At 42.2% G+C, this 13,661-nt stretch overlaps 2 protein-coding genes across 2 annotated transcripts in view; one reads left to right on the forward strand and one right to left on the reverse strand.

Annotated features, from left to right (window-relative positions):
- LOC306942638 (actin-histidine N-methyltransferase-like) overlaps positions 1-8,557 on the reverse strand; it is a gene marked incomplete at its 3' end in the record, with an annotated part of 35,002 nt that extends 26,445 nt beyond the window's left edge. The window contains exon 1 of the mRNA XM_079528646.1: positions 8,421-8,557. The remainder of the gene's footprint in view (positions 1-8,420) is intronic.
- Positions 8,558-9,445: 888 nt separating this feature from the next.
- LOC306942640 (cyclin-K-like) overlaps positions 9,446-13,661 on the forward strand; it is a gene marked incomplete at its 3' end in the record, with an annotated part of 17,749 nt that continues 13,533 nt past the window's right edge. Inside the window, exons 1-3 of the mRNA XM_079528648.1 lie at positions 9,446-9,512; positions 11,334-11,538; positions 12,596-12,677. Coding sequence (XP_079384774.1) covers positions 11,348-11,538; positions 12,596-12,677 — 273 coding nt within the window. The 5' untranslated portion in view covers positions 9,446-9,512; positions 11,334-11,347. The remainder of the gene's footprint in view (positions 9,513-11,333; positions 11,539-12,595; positions 12,678-13,661) is intronic.

Here is a 13,661-nt window from a genome sequence, read left to right on the forward strand (position 1 = left end):
CTTGTAGGTCTGCTATTTAGCTAGCCCTGGTCCAGTGCTTACAGCGAGTCTCTCTCTACTCGCTGTAAGCACTGGACCAGGGCTACTGTTTAGCCATGTTTTTTGTATTTTAACCTGTAGCACTAGCTAGCTATACTCGGGCAAATATTGAAGTTATTAAAAAAGAAGCCTATCCATCATTGCCGCAGGGAAAAAACATTTTTTTTAAATAAAATAATCCTTGCGACCCATCCTTCCGCGAAAAAAAAATATATATATATATAATAAAATAAATTCCCTACCGACTCAGCCCAAAAATGACAGCCAATCGGAGACAAACAATTTATTTTGCCTGGCCACAAGTATAGTGTAGTAATAAAAGTGAGCGCACGCACACACACACGCACACGAGAACATCAATGTTTTTGAACAGTTTTTGAACTTTGAACTCATTTTTAACCGTAACCTAAAGCCGGAAACGATCTGATCTACAAGTATACGTTTGTTTTGGACAGTTGTTGTCTTGTATGTTGTCTTGTATGCCAACATAACTATGTCTACTAAAGTGAAGTCCACATCATGGTTGCAAGTAGTTAGCCTGGCTAATAAGCCAGACTAATATCACACAACACTGTCGCGGTATATTAGTCTGGGCTGGCTCCACTTGGATTTCATTTCCCGGGGGGCGGGTTCAAACATTTTCTCTTCGACGCAATTGGTCAGAGCTACTGTCAGTCAAAGGACTCAAGCATTGAACGTCACTGTACCAAAGCCCGCCCATATTGCATACCGTGTCCCGATTGGCCCGACCTGTTCTCGGTTGTAGGAAAGAGGCGTGCTACTGAGCCTCGCCAGACCCTAATCCGCTGGCAGGCAAAAAAAAAATTGCCAACGGCTGATTCGGTCTGGTTTATTAACCAGGCTAGCAAGTAGTGAGCAAGTATTTGCAGTTGCAAGGAGTTGCATTGGTGTGGACTGGCCCACTTCCCCATTAAAAGCGGGAAAGCAGCTGTGCCATTTTAGATTTCAGTTAGCAACAAAAACTCTTGGGATTTTAGAACAGTGGTTTATCATATTGGGGGGGGGTCTTTCTTTGGCACGTAAAAGTTTGAGAACCACTCACTGATTTAGGCATTTGCAGAATCGGCCTCGTATCGGGTGGACAGAGAAATGTCCACTCGGGAGGGAAAATAAAAAGTAAGAAAAAAACACAATACTTTAGTGGGGTTTTTTTTGTTTCTTGTCCTCTGCAATGTGCTGACACTTTACTGGGTGAGCTAACCTCATGACATTTTATTCTAGTGCTTGAGGAGGGTTGGAGGAGTAGACAGCTGCACAGCCGTGACATTCGGTGGCAGCACTTGTCACTTTCAGTCCCACTCAGTCCGTCTGCTAGACGGACAGCTGGCCATCGACACGCTGGCCTGTCCTCTTACTTTTAAACCACGTGAACCCTAGGAATCTCGTGTCGGCAAAGATATGTCGTGTAGAGCAGTGGTTTTCAACCAGTGGTCTGGGGGACCACCAGTGGTCCTTGAGAGGGTTCCAGGTGAACCAAATAGACCCTTTTGAGATCTTTAACTCTTGAGAGCGTAAAATGAAACCGAATGGACCCTTATGGGTCCAGTCGGTCTTTACATCTGTGTGTTGGTTGAAAAAAATATTGAACCAATGAAAAGTATTAAAGTCAAGAGCGCTTCGGACACAACCTCTTAACTCCATTGAACTCTCAAACTGCGTGCCAAAGCAGCTAACTCCACCACCTCTCCCCCTCTCATGCAAGTCATTGTATAAAGAATATATAAAGTCACAATACCAACTTTGATGAGGCAGTATTGCATGCATTGTTTTTAAAAAAATATACAAGATTTTTTTCATTTCTTTTTTTTTTTATCCCACGATTTTACAACCCATTTTTTCACCTAGTGTCAATTATCTATTGTAATCCTGGGCGCTACACTTCCTCTGCCAACCTGGGGGGGGCAGCAGACTGACCTCATGCTTCCTTCTATGCATGAGGAGTCAAAGCTGCTTCTTTTCACTTAACAGGGGAGAGTTTCCCCGGCCGGACGTAGCGCATGGAAGGAACACGTTATTCTGACCAGTTCCTTTCCCTTCCATCAAGCGCCCCGGCTGGACGAGGGGGGAGGTAGTTTAGAGACCAGGATTACTGCATGTTTTTTTGTGAGGGTACCTACCCTAGGGGACACGGGGAGAACATGCAAACTCCACACAGAAAGGCCCTTTCGTCATTTTCATTTATTTTTTACATTTAACAACACACAATTGTTACAAATAGTTCATGAGAAAGTTTGAGAACCACTGACTGCACTAAGTAAATAGGGTTTAAGTGGTTAAAGTCTGCAGGGTCACTGGCAATCAAGAGGTCGAATTTCAACTGCCGAATTTCAACAAGCCACGTTTTTACCAATATCCACATTTTATCACACCTTTTGTGATAAACAGCAGGGCTGTAACAGCAGGGATTGCAGCTGCCCATTTCATACTCTTAACCCATTTTGGGCGGGAACCCCTTTTGGTGTTTTAAACATTATGTTATAATTTAGCTATTGAAAAATAGCAGATCTACAAGCTCACAGCGCGCCACCGAGTGGCGCGCTGTGAACTTGTAGGTCTGCTATTTTTGAAAAATCGTAAAAATGTGGAGCAAATGTGGAGCAAATGTTTTTTACCCAGGTCTAAATGGGTTAAAACTTGCAATTATCTCCACCCACCTAGTGGGACTTGAACCGAATAAAAACGAATTTGATTTTATACCCGTGCCTGAACATAAAGGAACTTGGCCTCCTTAGCTGTGGATACCATAGAGTATATAAAAGGATAGAGACTGAACTGGCGCGAAGCTCCGCCCCCCCAGCTATTCATGTCAGTGGAAGTTGCTCAGTGGCGTTTTGAAGCACCCTGAAGACTGCCGGAAGTACCGTCTCAGAACGTCTATACTTCCGCATTTGACCACCAAATTTTGGTGGTCAAATGCGGAAGTGCAACCGAGCGCTCAATGTTAAAGCCCAGCTGCACGGGGTTTCCCGGTCATGAATCCACGGGTCCGCCTGTAGTCCCTCCTCCTACCACTAGGGCCCAGAGCTTCAACGTTGAATAGCCTCACTGGCCCCTTGGTGGATACTCAGCTACTGTCAAATGGCTGTCCATTTTCATTTTAGTTGCCATTATGTTTTTGCTACAAGAGAGAGACTTCATGAGAGGTTTAAGTCAAGAACTCTGATGTTGTCGTTGACGGTGTGGTTTAAGATGCCCTGTGTGCGTCTTTTAACCTTTTAGCTGTTTAGGTGATCACAGAATGTTGATGAATTGTTTTATTCTTTTCAAACTACACAATTCAAACCAAGCCATCCTGAAACTGGAAAGTAGGCAATCAAGTATATTGAAACTGAAATGTAGGACCAATAAACAACTTAATATTGCTCATGTAGGTTAATTGAATAAGAAGCAGGTTTTTCTTTTCCATATTTCACACACACACACACACACACACACACACACACACACACACACACACACACACACACACACACACACACACACACACACACACACACACACACACACACACACACACACACACACACACACACACACACACACACACACACACACACACACACACACACACACACACACACACACACACACGTTGTGGTTTAAGATGCCCTGTGTGCTTCTTTTAACCTTTTAGCTGTTTAGGTGATCACAGAATGTTTTAATTGTTTTATTCTTATTTTTATTCTTATTTTTCTTTTATATATTTCTGCTTATAGCACTTTGAGATTTGTTTCAAATGTAAAGTGCGTTATAAATAAAATCTATTATTATTGTCCACATTTTGAACGTAGTAATGTTCAGCAACTACAGACAAAAGACAAAAGAATATTGTCATGGACAAAACGAGAATCGTGTGAGAATAGTGATCTCAATTATCGTGGAGGAAAATCGAGATTCACATTTCAGCAAGAATCGTACAGCACTAAATACATGACTTGTGTGACTCTGTGCTCTGAAATCGCCTTACTTTGCCAGTGGAATAGGACTCAATTTCAGATCGTGGAATGTTAACCCATTTAGACCCGAGGACGATTCTACAAATGTCTTCTAAATCCTGACAGTTTTCATTTTCAACCCCCAGAATTATATGTAATTGTCCACCGACCACCCATCTAAAAAGTTCGCTCTGAAAGAATATATTCCTAATTTGCGACACATTTTCATGATTTTTCAAAAAATAGCAGATCTACAAGCTCGTGGCGTGGCACTCGGTGCCGCACTATGAGATTGTAGATCTGCTGTTTTTCAATAGCTAAAGTATAACATAATGCTTACAACACCAAAAGGGGTTCCCGTACTGAATGGGTTAAATAGAGATTTTGGTTAATGTATCACACACGAGTCAGTAGGTGATTGCAGACTGTATTCGAGTACAGTACTTTGAGTAAATGCTAAGGGAAGTATATACTTACTTCCCTTATTTAATGCCAATACATTCTACACAGCAAGATCTCCGAAGCAAACTCATGCACAGCTATTGTAGTTGATGATAAAACTGACTTAATCCAGAATCCCGATACTACAAAACCACATGCACACAAACGCCCGGGTCGTTTTCAACCGAGGAAATATCCATGCATGATAAAAGCACTCGCCCAACTGTAGACGCCTGCAAATCAATGACACACTGACTGTGCAATGTGTGCACAGTGAGTCAGCTGCAACTTTTCAAACTACACGATTCAAACCAAGCCATCCGGAAACTGGAAAGTATAGGCAATTAATTGAAGGCATATTGAAACTGAAATGTAGGACCAATAAACAACTTAATCTTGCTCATGTAGGTTAATTGAATAAGAAGCAGGTTTTTCTTTTCCATAGCACACACACAATAACACACACACACACGCACGCGCGCATGCACGCACGCACGCACGCGCGCGAAGCATTTCTAAAAGGACATTGATTAATATACTGCAAGAACGTCGACAGCAATGGTTCCCAAACTTTTCAGTTGGAGACTCTTGGACCCAACGCGGCGCGAAGCTATTTTCACTACTTCTTAAACATGTTTTCTAATTTATGGAATTTATTTGATTTCTTCATGAAATTACTGAACGAATCATTGGGAAGGTATTTTGAAAATGTTTTAGGAATAATACGTTAAGGGACCCATACAAATCACACCCGTGTGAACCCCGGAACAGATTCCAGACCCTCAGGAACACGCCCGGGGGGGGGGGTCGCAAACACAAAAATGTGTTTGCGACCCACAATATGCGTCCCGAGTCCCGACCCACTGTTTCCAAAACAGTGTTCTACAGTGACTTGTCAGTAACTGCTCTACTGACCAACTGCAGCTATTGACAACAACTGAATTCCACCGTCGGGATCAATTAAGTTCCATCTGCCTATCAATTTATATGCACTTCCTCCTGGCTGACCATATCATTAATATTATGACACAAATTATCACCTTGATGGTCGCCCTTGCCTTTATGTTCTACTGCGATCCTAGTCACTCTAGTAGAGTGGTTCTCAAAGTGTGGTCCAGGGATCACCCAGGGGTCATTGGGGGAGTTCTAGGGGGTCCCAAGCAAAGTTGGTTAAAATCAAAAATCAGTTCAAACACTTAACCCATTCTGGGCGGGAACCCCTTTTGGTGTTAGCATTATGTTATGCTTTAGCCATTGAAAAATAGCAGATCTACAAGCTCATAGCGCGCCACCGAGTGGCGCGCTACGAGCTTGTAGGTCTGCTATTTTTGAATATATATTCTTTCAGAGCGAACGTTTTTAACTCAAATCTTTGAATATATATTCTTTCAGAGCGAACGTTTTTAACTCAAATCTTTGAATATATTATATATTCTTTCAGAGCGAACGTTTTTAACTCAAATCTTAGAATATATATTCTTTCAGAGCGAACGTTTTTAACTCAAATCTTTGCTTCTGGTTTCAGATGGGGGTCGGCGGCCAATTACATATATTTTTAAAGGGTACTTGACATGAAAAGGCTTGAGAACCACTGACATAGAAACATAGGTTTTTCAGAAAACTGTCAGGATTTAGAATCGTTCTCAGGTCTAAATGGGCTACGCCAGTGGTTCCCAACCTTTTCAGGCCGCGACCCCCCAAAATAATCATAATTATGAGTGGCAGCGGTGGCCGAACGGATTGCGGAGCGGTCTTGATACCGGAAGGTCGCCAGTTCGAATCAGCGGTCCGACACGTTAAAATTACCACCGCTGAAGTGCCCTTGAACAAGGCATTGAACCACTACGATGAAATGTTCTATGAGCAGGGCCTGGCTGGAAACAAGTTCTTGAGCTTAGCCCAGATACCCTGGGTAAATATAATAATCATTGTCTCCACCAGGCCGAAGGCATGGGGAGAGAGTATGTTTTGCACTCCGTCCGTGTGTCCGTCCGTCCGTGTGTGTGTCCGTCCGTCCTTCCTTCCGTCCGTCTGTGTACAGCTAATCTCCGGCACCGTTAACCCGGTCGATGCCAAACTTTGCACACACACTCCCTGGATGGCAACGATGAACCTCTGCCCCGCATTTTCCACAACGGCCTGTTATAGCGCCACCATGAGGCAGCTTTTCACATTTTTACCTAAAACTGCACCGATCTGCGTGAAACGTTGCATGCACACTCCCTAGTGGCCAAGGACAAACCTTTGACCTGCTATTTCCGCATCTGCCTTTTATAGCGCCACCAGGAGGCTGACTTTTGTAAAACACCTTTTTTGATATTACTCCTCCAGATTCTGTCCACAAATCTCACAAATCGTTACACAGTATCTCTATGGTCATGTGCTCAAGTCGGATCTGTCCGATATTTCATATTCCATCCTAATTGGCTATAATTGGCTTTCACAGTTTGCAAGATTGCCCCGTTTTGAACAAAAGCCTCAAATCATGAACGCAGCATACAATTTACGTGAAATCTTTCACACATTTTCTTACTAGGCTGAGGAATATATCCCACCCTTTTCACATTGGCCTGTTATAGCGCCACCAACAGGTTGATTTTTGCAAAACACATTTTTGGAACAAAATGCCTCAAATCATCCAATTGCCATCAAAGGCTCCTAAACATTACTCCTAAACATTTTGCCAAACATCACACACACTCCTATCCTCCTGGTGGAGACCTGTGCCCGGAAGGGCACTTTCTCTAGTTTCATTTCATTTCATTTGAACTGACTAGCACTTGGAATTGTAGGAGTTGTGGGGTGCGGCATTCAATTATGTTTTGACTCAGTCAGTCCCACAGATACAATTAATATTGTGAAAATATCAGATCTACAAGCTAATTGTCACTTCACCACCCAAATCATGGGGGGGGGGCACCCCTCAAGTTGAGAACCACTGCTTTAGGGCACACAGCTAATGGGATCCTAACAAATACACAACAAAAACAAATCTACTCTGCCATCCACAGTAATAATTAGTTATGACCATACAATACATCTGTCTGTATGTCTCTCTATATATAATGAATAAAAGGTCTCTCTCTCTCTCTCTCTGCCAGAATAGTTTGCCATGCACTCCTCCTGGGGTTCTGGTCAAGTTATTTGTGTCTCTCTGTGGAGAACTATATCATCTTTCTTTCCACCCCCAGCAGGCCATGCATGTACATGTACAACTGTATGTATGTATGTATGTATGTATGCTAGCGTTAGCATTGGGACAGGACAGTGGTAGTAGACTCTATGGGCATCACGCCCATCCAGCAGTACAATCTAATTGGACCAGAAGCAGAGCAGCAGCAGAGAAGCAGGGCTTTGATATGTTGTGCTAACATTAATAAACAGAGAGAGAGGCTAGAGTCCGGGAGTCCCATCGCCCGGAGGGACGCTCAAAGGGGGGGCGTCGGTTGGCTTACTGCCATCTCCCAGGGTTGCCGGAGCAACCGTTATTTCATCTATTGATTGTAAAAGCAACCAAATTAACAGAAACAGTGTTTCTGATTCTGAAATCTGAACGATTTATTATTATTATTATTATTATTATTAAGAGACCTGTTAACTTCTCGACCCCACAGCAGACCACTGTGGGCTTTGCTCTAAGACAGCAAAAACAAAATAGAAATGTTTTTATTTAATTATTGTGTCAAATCATTTATTTAATTTTTTTTAAATAACACAGTCAGATTGCTGCGGTTGTTTTGACAACCAAGCTGGGCCAATCACAGCACTGGCATCCGTCCGGCCGATGGGTTCGACTCGTACCATTTAAAGGCTTTTTTTTTTTTTTAGGTGGCTAGGCTAACCAGGCTAACAACTCTCAGAAGCTCAACCTACAATATCACGTGTCTGTGCGCTAGTTACGAGTCACGCGGTGCAGTCGCTGCTCATTATTATTATTATATCCACGCGGCGCCATGTCGCTGTGAAACAAACGAGTGTTATTACCTTGTACTCAGTGTTGTTGTGTGTGTGTTTGTAGCGGTTCCTCTCTCCACTCTCTGCTCTATAATATCCAGCACTTGTCTGTATCTATCTATCTCTCTCTCTCTCTCTCTCTCTCTCTTCTGACGTGCACGTGAAACCTATCTTGACAAAGACCACGCCCTTTTGCCTCACGTGACGGAGCGCTCCGGCGCCACCATTGGACGAGTCGGGGATGTTGCGGACAGAGCTAAGAGACAGTGGCGATTTCGCCACAAAGCGGGGTGCTATGGGGCTATAGTTCCAAACATTAATTGGAACTATCCCATTGAGATAGTATGAGCACTTCCGCATTCCATTGTTACAACAATGGGAGTCAACGCTAGTGTCGCCACTCTCTTTAATACTAGATTACTCTGCTGTTGCGGAATAGGTTGTGCGCTGGTTAGTGTATCACGTGAACCAAAACGAGCGCTCCCTCAGCCTCGCTCTCAAGTCTCAGCCAATCACAACTGATCGGGTGTGTGTGTGTGTGTGCGCGTGTGTGCGCGTGTGTGTATGCGTGTGTGTGCGAGTGTGCGTGTGTGTGTGTGTGTGTGTGTATGCGTGCGTGCGTTTGTGGGTTTTTTTTGTCTTGCATGAGCGATACACACACACCGAAAATAGCAGACCTACAAGCTCATAAGACATCGCGGAAGCGACGCCTTTTGGGCTTGTAAATCTGCTACTTGAAGCGCGCGGCACCGTCGTGCGACGCAGTACACTAGCAAACTGGAGCTGTAGAACAACACGCCTATATATGAAAGAAGAAGAAGAAGCAGGAGAAAAACCCCAACACGTTTAATTATTTGTCCTCCCGGAGCTTCTTTATTTATTCGTCTTTTTCTGTTGACTCCTGGTTGTGTGCGTTATCACCATTTAGGGTCATTTTTTCATATAGTTTTGGAGGTAGAAAATTAAGTACCGTATGCTTTGCTTGCCATGTGCAATAGTAACACAGCAGTTATAGAGGAATAGCAGCTGCAGTTAATCAACTAAGGACCCCCCCATGCAGTCCTCCACCACCACACCATTGATGTGCATCCAGTGTTCATGAAGGAATTATTCCAACACCGGGTAGGCTATGTTGAATGAATTGAACACGCTGGACCCTATTGTAAACAAGTGTAATGCTTTATGATGGTGTCGTGACACTGTCGTCCACAGTTAACAGTCTTGTATTGAATTGTGCTTGAAATGTACTGTAATTCTCCAATCTGTTAATAAATACTTCAATCAATCAATCAATCAATCAATCAATGTTATGTAATGCAAGTGTAATGCTTTATTGGGTCGTCCACTCACAGTTAACAGTCTTTGTATTGAGTTGTGCTTGAAATGTACTGTAATTCTGCAAACTGTTAATACATATTTCAATCAATCAATCAATCAAATGTATGTGAATTAAAGAATGCCCATGTGTATATTTAGGCTGCCATAGCTGCAGTTATCCAAGGAGGACCACCACTCACCCACAGTATGCTATTGTTGCTGCATCCTGAATTGATCCAGTCTGATTATTTATGAACGAATATTTGAAACTTCCTCTACAAAAAACGGTAGAAACACCCCCGTACTGTACGTTCATGCAGGGCTGTCTTTGTTTATTTTTATTATATTTGATTTGAATGCAATTAAGATATTCTAGTCAGCATGCAGCATATCCCCCTGTAGTGAAAACACATAAAGGGCTGCCTGCAACTATATTGATGATGGATACATTTCATAACTCTACATAACTCTATACACTTCACAGTCTGAAGTGTAGAAGAGTAGGCGGCAGGCCTGTCTCTAAATGTTTTTGATGAATTGAAAACGGTGGGCCCTATTGTAAACAAGTGTAAGGCTTTTATGGTGTCGTCCACTCAACAGTTTTTTGTATTGAGTTATGCTTGAAATGTACTGTAATTCTGCAAACTGTCAATAACTTCATAAATACTTCAATCAATCAAAAAAGCCTATATGAATAATGATAGTGTCTTAAAAAAAACATTACATGATGATGTGGAAAATGCACATAGGCCTGCCTTACATCATTATCAAACCTATATGCTATATTACCTGTTTTATTTATCTATGCCATAATCAGAATTGTCTATTGTCACATCATCATCCCAGGTTGGTGTAAAGAAGTGGGTAAAATGATCTGTTTGTGTGCCAGCTCCATAGTTTTTTTAAGTTTTCAGGAAGAGAAAAGAAAAAGAAGGCTGGCTATAGCCACAAGTTTTGTACTGACATTTGTAGTATTTGTAGACATCATTGTGCCGACTTGAATGTCAATGCTCAAGGATGTTCAAATCATTACATTGCTTTTAGCAATGTAATTGGCAGCACATTTTGATTTTAGTTTTAGTCATTAGTCTCTTGAATAGTTTTCACTTAGTTTTAGTCACATTTTAGTCACCCGGAATGTTTTAGTGTTAGTCTAGTTTTAGTCGACTAAATGTCATACAATTTTAGTCGACTAAATGTACAGTTGATTTAGTCGACTAAAATGTATTTTGGCAGGCCTTGATGCCGTCGTATTGACTGATTTTACACTTGCTGAAAATAGCCGATTTACAAGCTCACAACATGTCGCAACGCGACGCGTTGTGTGCTTGTAGATCTGCTATTTTCAGCATGTAACCAAGTGTAAAATGACTACTGGATCTCTTGTCCACTAGACCCCTTCCTAGCATTTAGTCTAGTTTTTATCTGTTGACGAAATTGTCAATACATTTAGTCTTATAGTTTTAGTCATCATAGCTTAGTTTTCATTTAGTTCCCATTTTGTTTTCGTCTTAGTTTTAGTCGACAAAAACAACACTGTTTTAGACCTACCTTTTGATTTATTCATACTCATATATGCCATGTGTATACTCTTTTGTTGTGTGGTGGTGGTGGTGGTGTGGACAGACTTGCAGGCATAGATGAGAGACTTCAGGGAGAACTCAGTGTTCTTTGCGGAGCCGGTGGACCACATCAAGCCATGCTGGTACTGGGACAAGAGAGACCTGGCCCACACGCCGTCCCAGTCCGAGGGGATGGACCCCGCCACGGAGGCCCGCTACCGCAGAGAGGGGGCCCGCTTCATCTTCGACGTGGGCACACGCCTGGGACTGTATCCTATATGAACACCAAAACGACTCGCACCCTTTACCGACTCGCCCCCCCGCGAAATGTTGTAATGTAGTTAACAGTTAATTTAGTATTTCCCTCTCTCTCTGAAATCTGAAATAATCTTGTGTACAGATTTATTTGATTGTATAGTATAGTCTCTATACTCTGTAAAATTAAGAAAGAACAACATGACACAGAGACGGTGACTGCTTAATTAAGTTAATTTAGGACCTTCTAGCAGTTCATTTTGTTTTATTAAACACATTTCTACCATGTAGCCCATGTTTGTAATGGCATCATCATGCTATTAGTAGTGGGGCGAGATGGAAAAGGGGCGACCGTACTTCTTACCTCCTATATACTACACCAGTTACGTTTTAGCGTAATTTGGAGGAGCACCCAAATTGATATGTATTTCCCCATAATAATATTAATAATCAAGGTTCACTTTATTTGTCATTTCACATGTTTGCACATATAAAACGAAAATCTTACTCAGGACCAGCAGTGTATATTTAAAACCTATCAATAAAAAGAATAAGTATAAAATCCCAAAGTGCAGTGCATTAAAACTGAGCAGCATATTAACACAATCAGCCCCGGGATTCCTTCAAAATAGGAGCTCTGGGGTGCCGGGAAGACATGGCCGCTTTTACTCTGTAAAGCCCCCCCCCCCCCCCCCCCCCCCCCCCTTCTTTTCCAGGAATTTGTTTTTTGCTTGATTACCTTTCTCTCGTTTTAATATTATCCATATAATCCATCGCGTTCTTATTTTGAACGAGAGGCAGTTGAGAAGTCAGAAATGAAGAGCTTAGTATATCCATCAGATCAAAACCACGGAGAGCGCCCTAGATTACGGTAGCGTACGGTGGCCTTAGGGTCTAACTAAAAAAAAAAAAATCACTGCTAGAGCTGTGAAAATCTATGGAGGTCCTTGGCATATATTTTCTAATCAGGGCCCGCGGGCTAATGAGTGTCAATTTGGGGGTCCTTGACATGAAAAGGTTTGGGAACCCACTGTTCTATACAAAGGTGAAACCTTAACCGCTGTGGTTCAGACACTATGACACACTGGCTACCGGCATCATTTACTTCCACCGCTTCTACATGTTCCACTCCTTCAAGCAGTTCCCTAGATATGTAAGTATAAGCCTTATCGAAAGAGATATAGATATTAACCCATTTAGGCCTGACGTCGAAATAAAAAAAAAATCTATATTGAGATATACATAAGCAGTGCAAATAGAGATATGCTGTAGTGTAGACTGATCTGAACGAATGGATGTCGGTCACAGTGTCAAAACTGTTTGCATATTTATTGGAGGGTCCGAGAAACGTTGTTTATTAATATGAACTATGCTGACGTGACGGATATCATTAACGCACAACTTATTATAACTGTTTATTTGAAAAAGACTAAATTGACAAACTATTTAGAGAAAGCCTGGGACCTGACCAAAAAAAAGCCATGTACAACCAGTAACAGAAATGCTGGTAACCAGTGTAACAAGAAGTGTACATTTGAATTATTGTAACTGTATGAAAAGGTATCATATCATTCCATGAGGGATGGGACACGAGGTGGCCCATTCATTCATTCATCCATTCATTCGTTCGTTCGTTCATCCATCCATCCGTTCGTTCGTTCGTTCGTTCGTTCATCCATCCATCCGTTCGTTCGTTCGTTCATCCATCCGTTCGTTCGTTCGTTCGTTCGTTCATCCATCCATCCGTTCGTTCGTTCGTTCGTTCATCCATCCGTTCGTTCGTTCGTTCGTTCATCCATCCGTTCGTTCGTTCGTTCGTTCGTTCGTTCGTTCGTTCATTCATTCATTCATTCGTTCGTTCGTTCGTTCGTTTGTTCGTTCATTCATTCATTCATTCATTCATTCATTCATTCATTCATTCATTCATTCATTCATTCTGTCTTTAAACACTTGAACCCCAGCATCGATATTCTGGGGGGAACATTTGCCAAAACAATAAAAGATCTACAAGCTCACAATGCCACTTGGTGTAGAGCTTATAGATTAGATTGGCTATTTTTGGCAAAGAGATTTGGAGATAGAGAGAGAGAGAGAGAGAGAGAGAGAGAGAGAGAGAGAGAGAGAGAGAGAGAGAGAA

This window comes from Electrona antarctica, assembly GCF_951216825.1.
Source record: "Electrona antarctica genome assembly, chromosome: 18".
In the NCBI taxonomy this organism is placed as follows: Eukaryota; Metazoa; Chordata; class Actinopteri; order Myctophiformes; family Myctophidae; genus Electrona; species Electrona antarctica.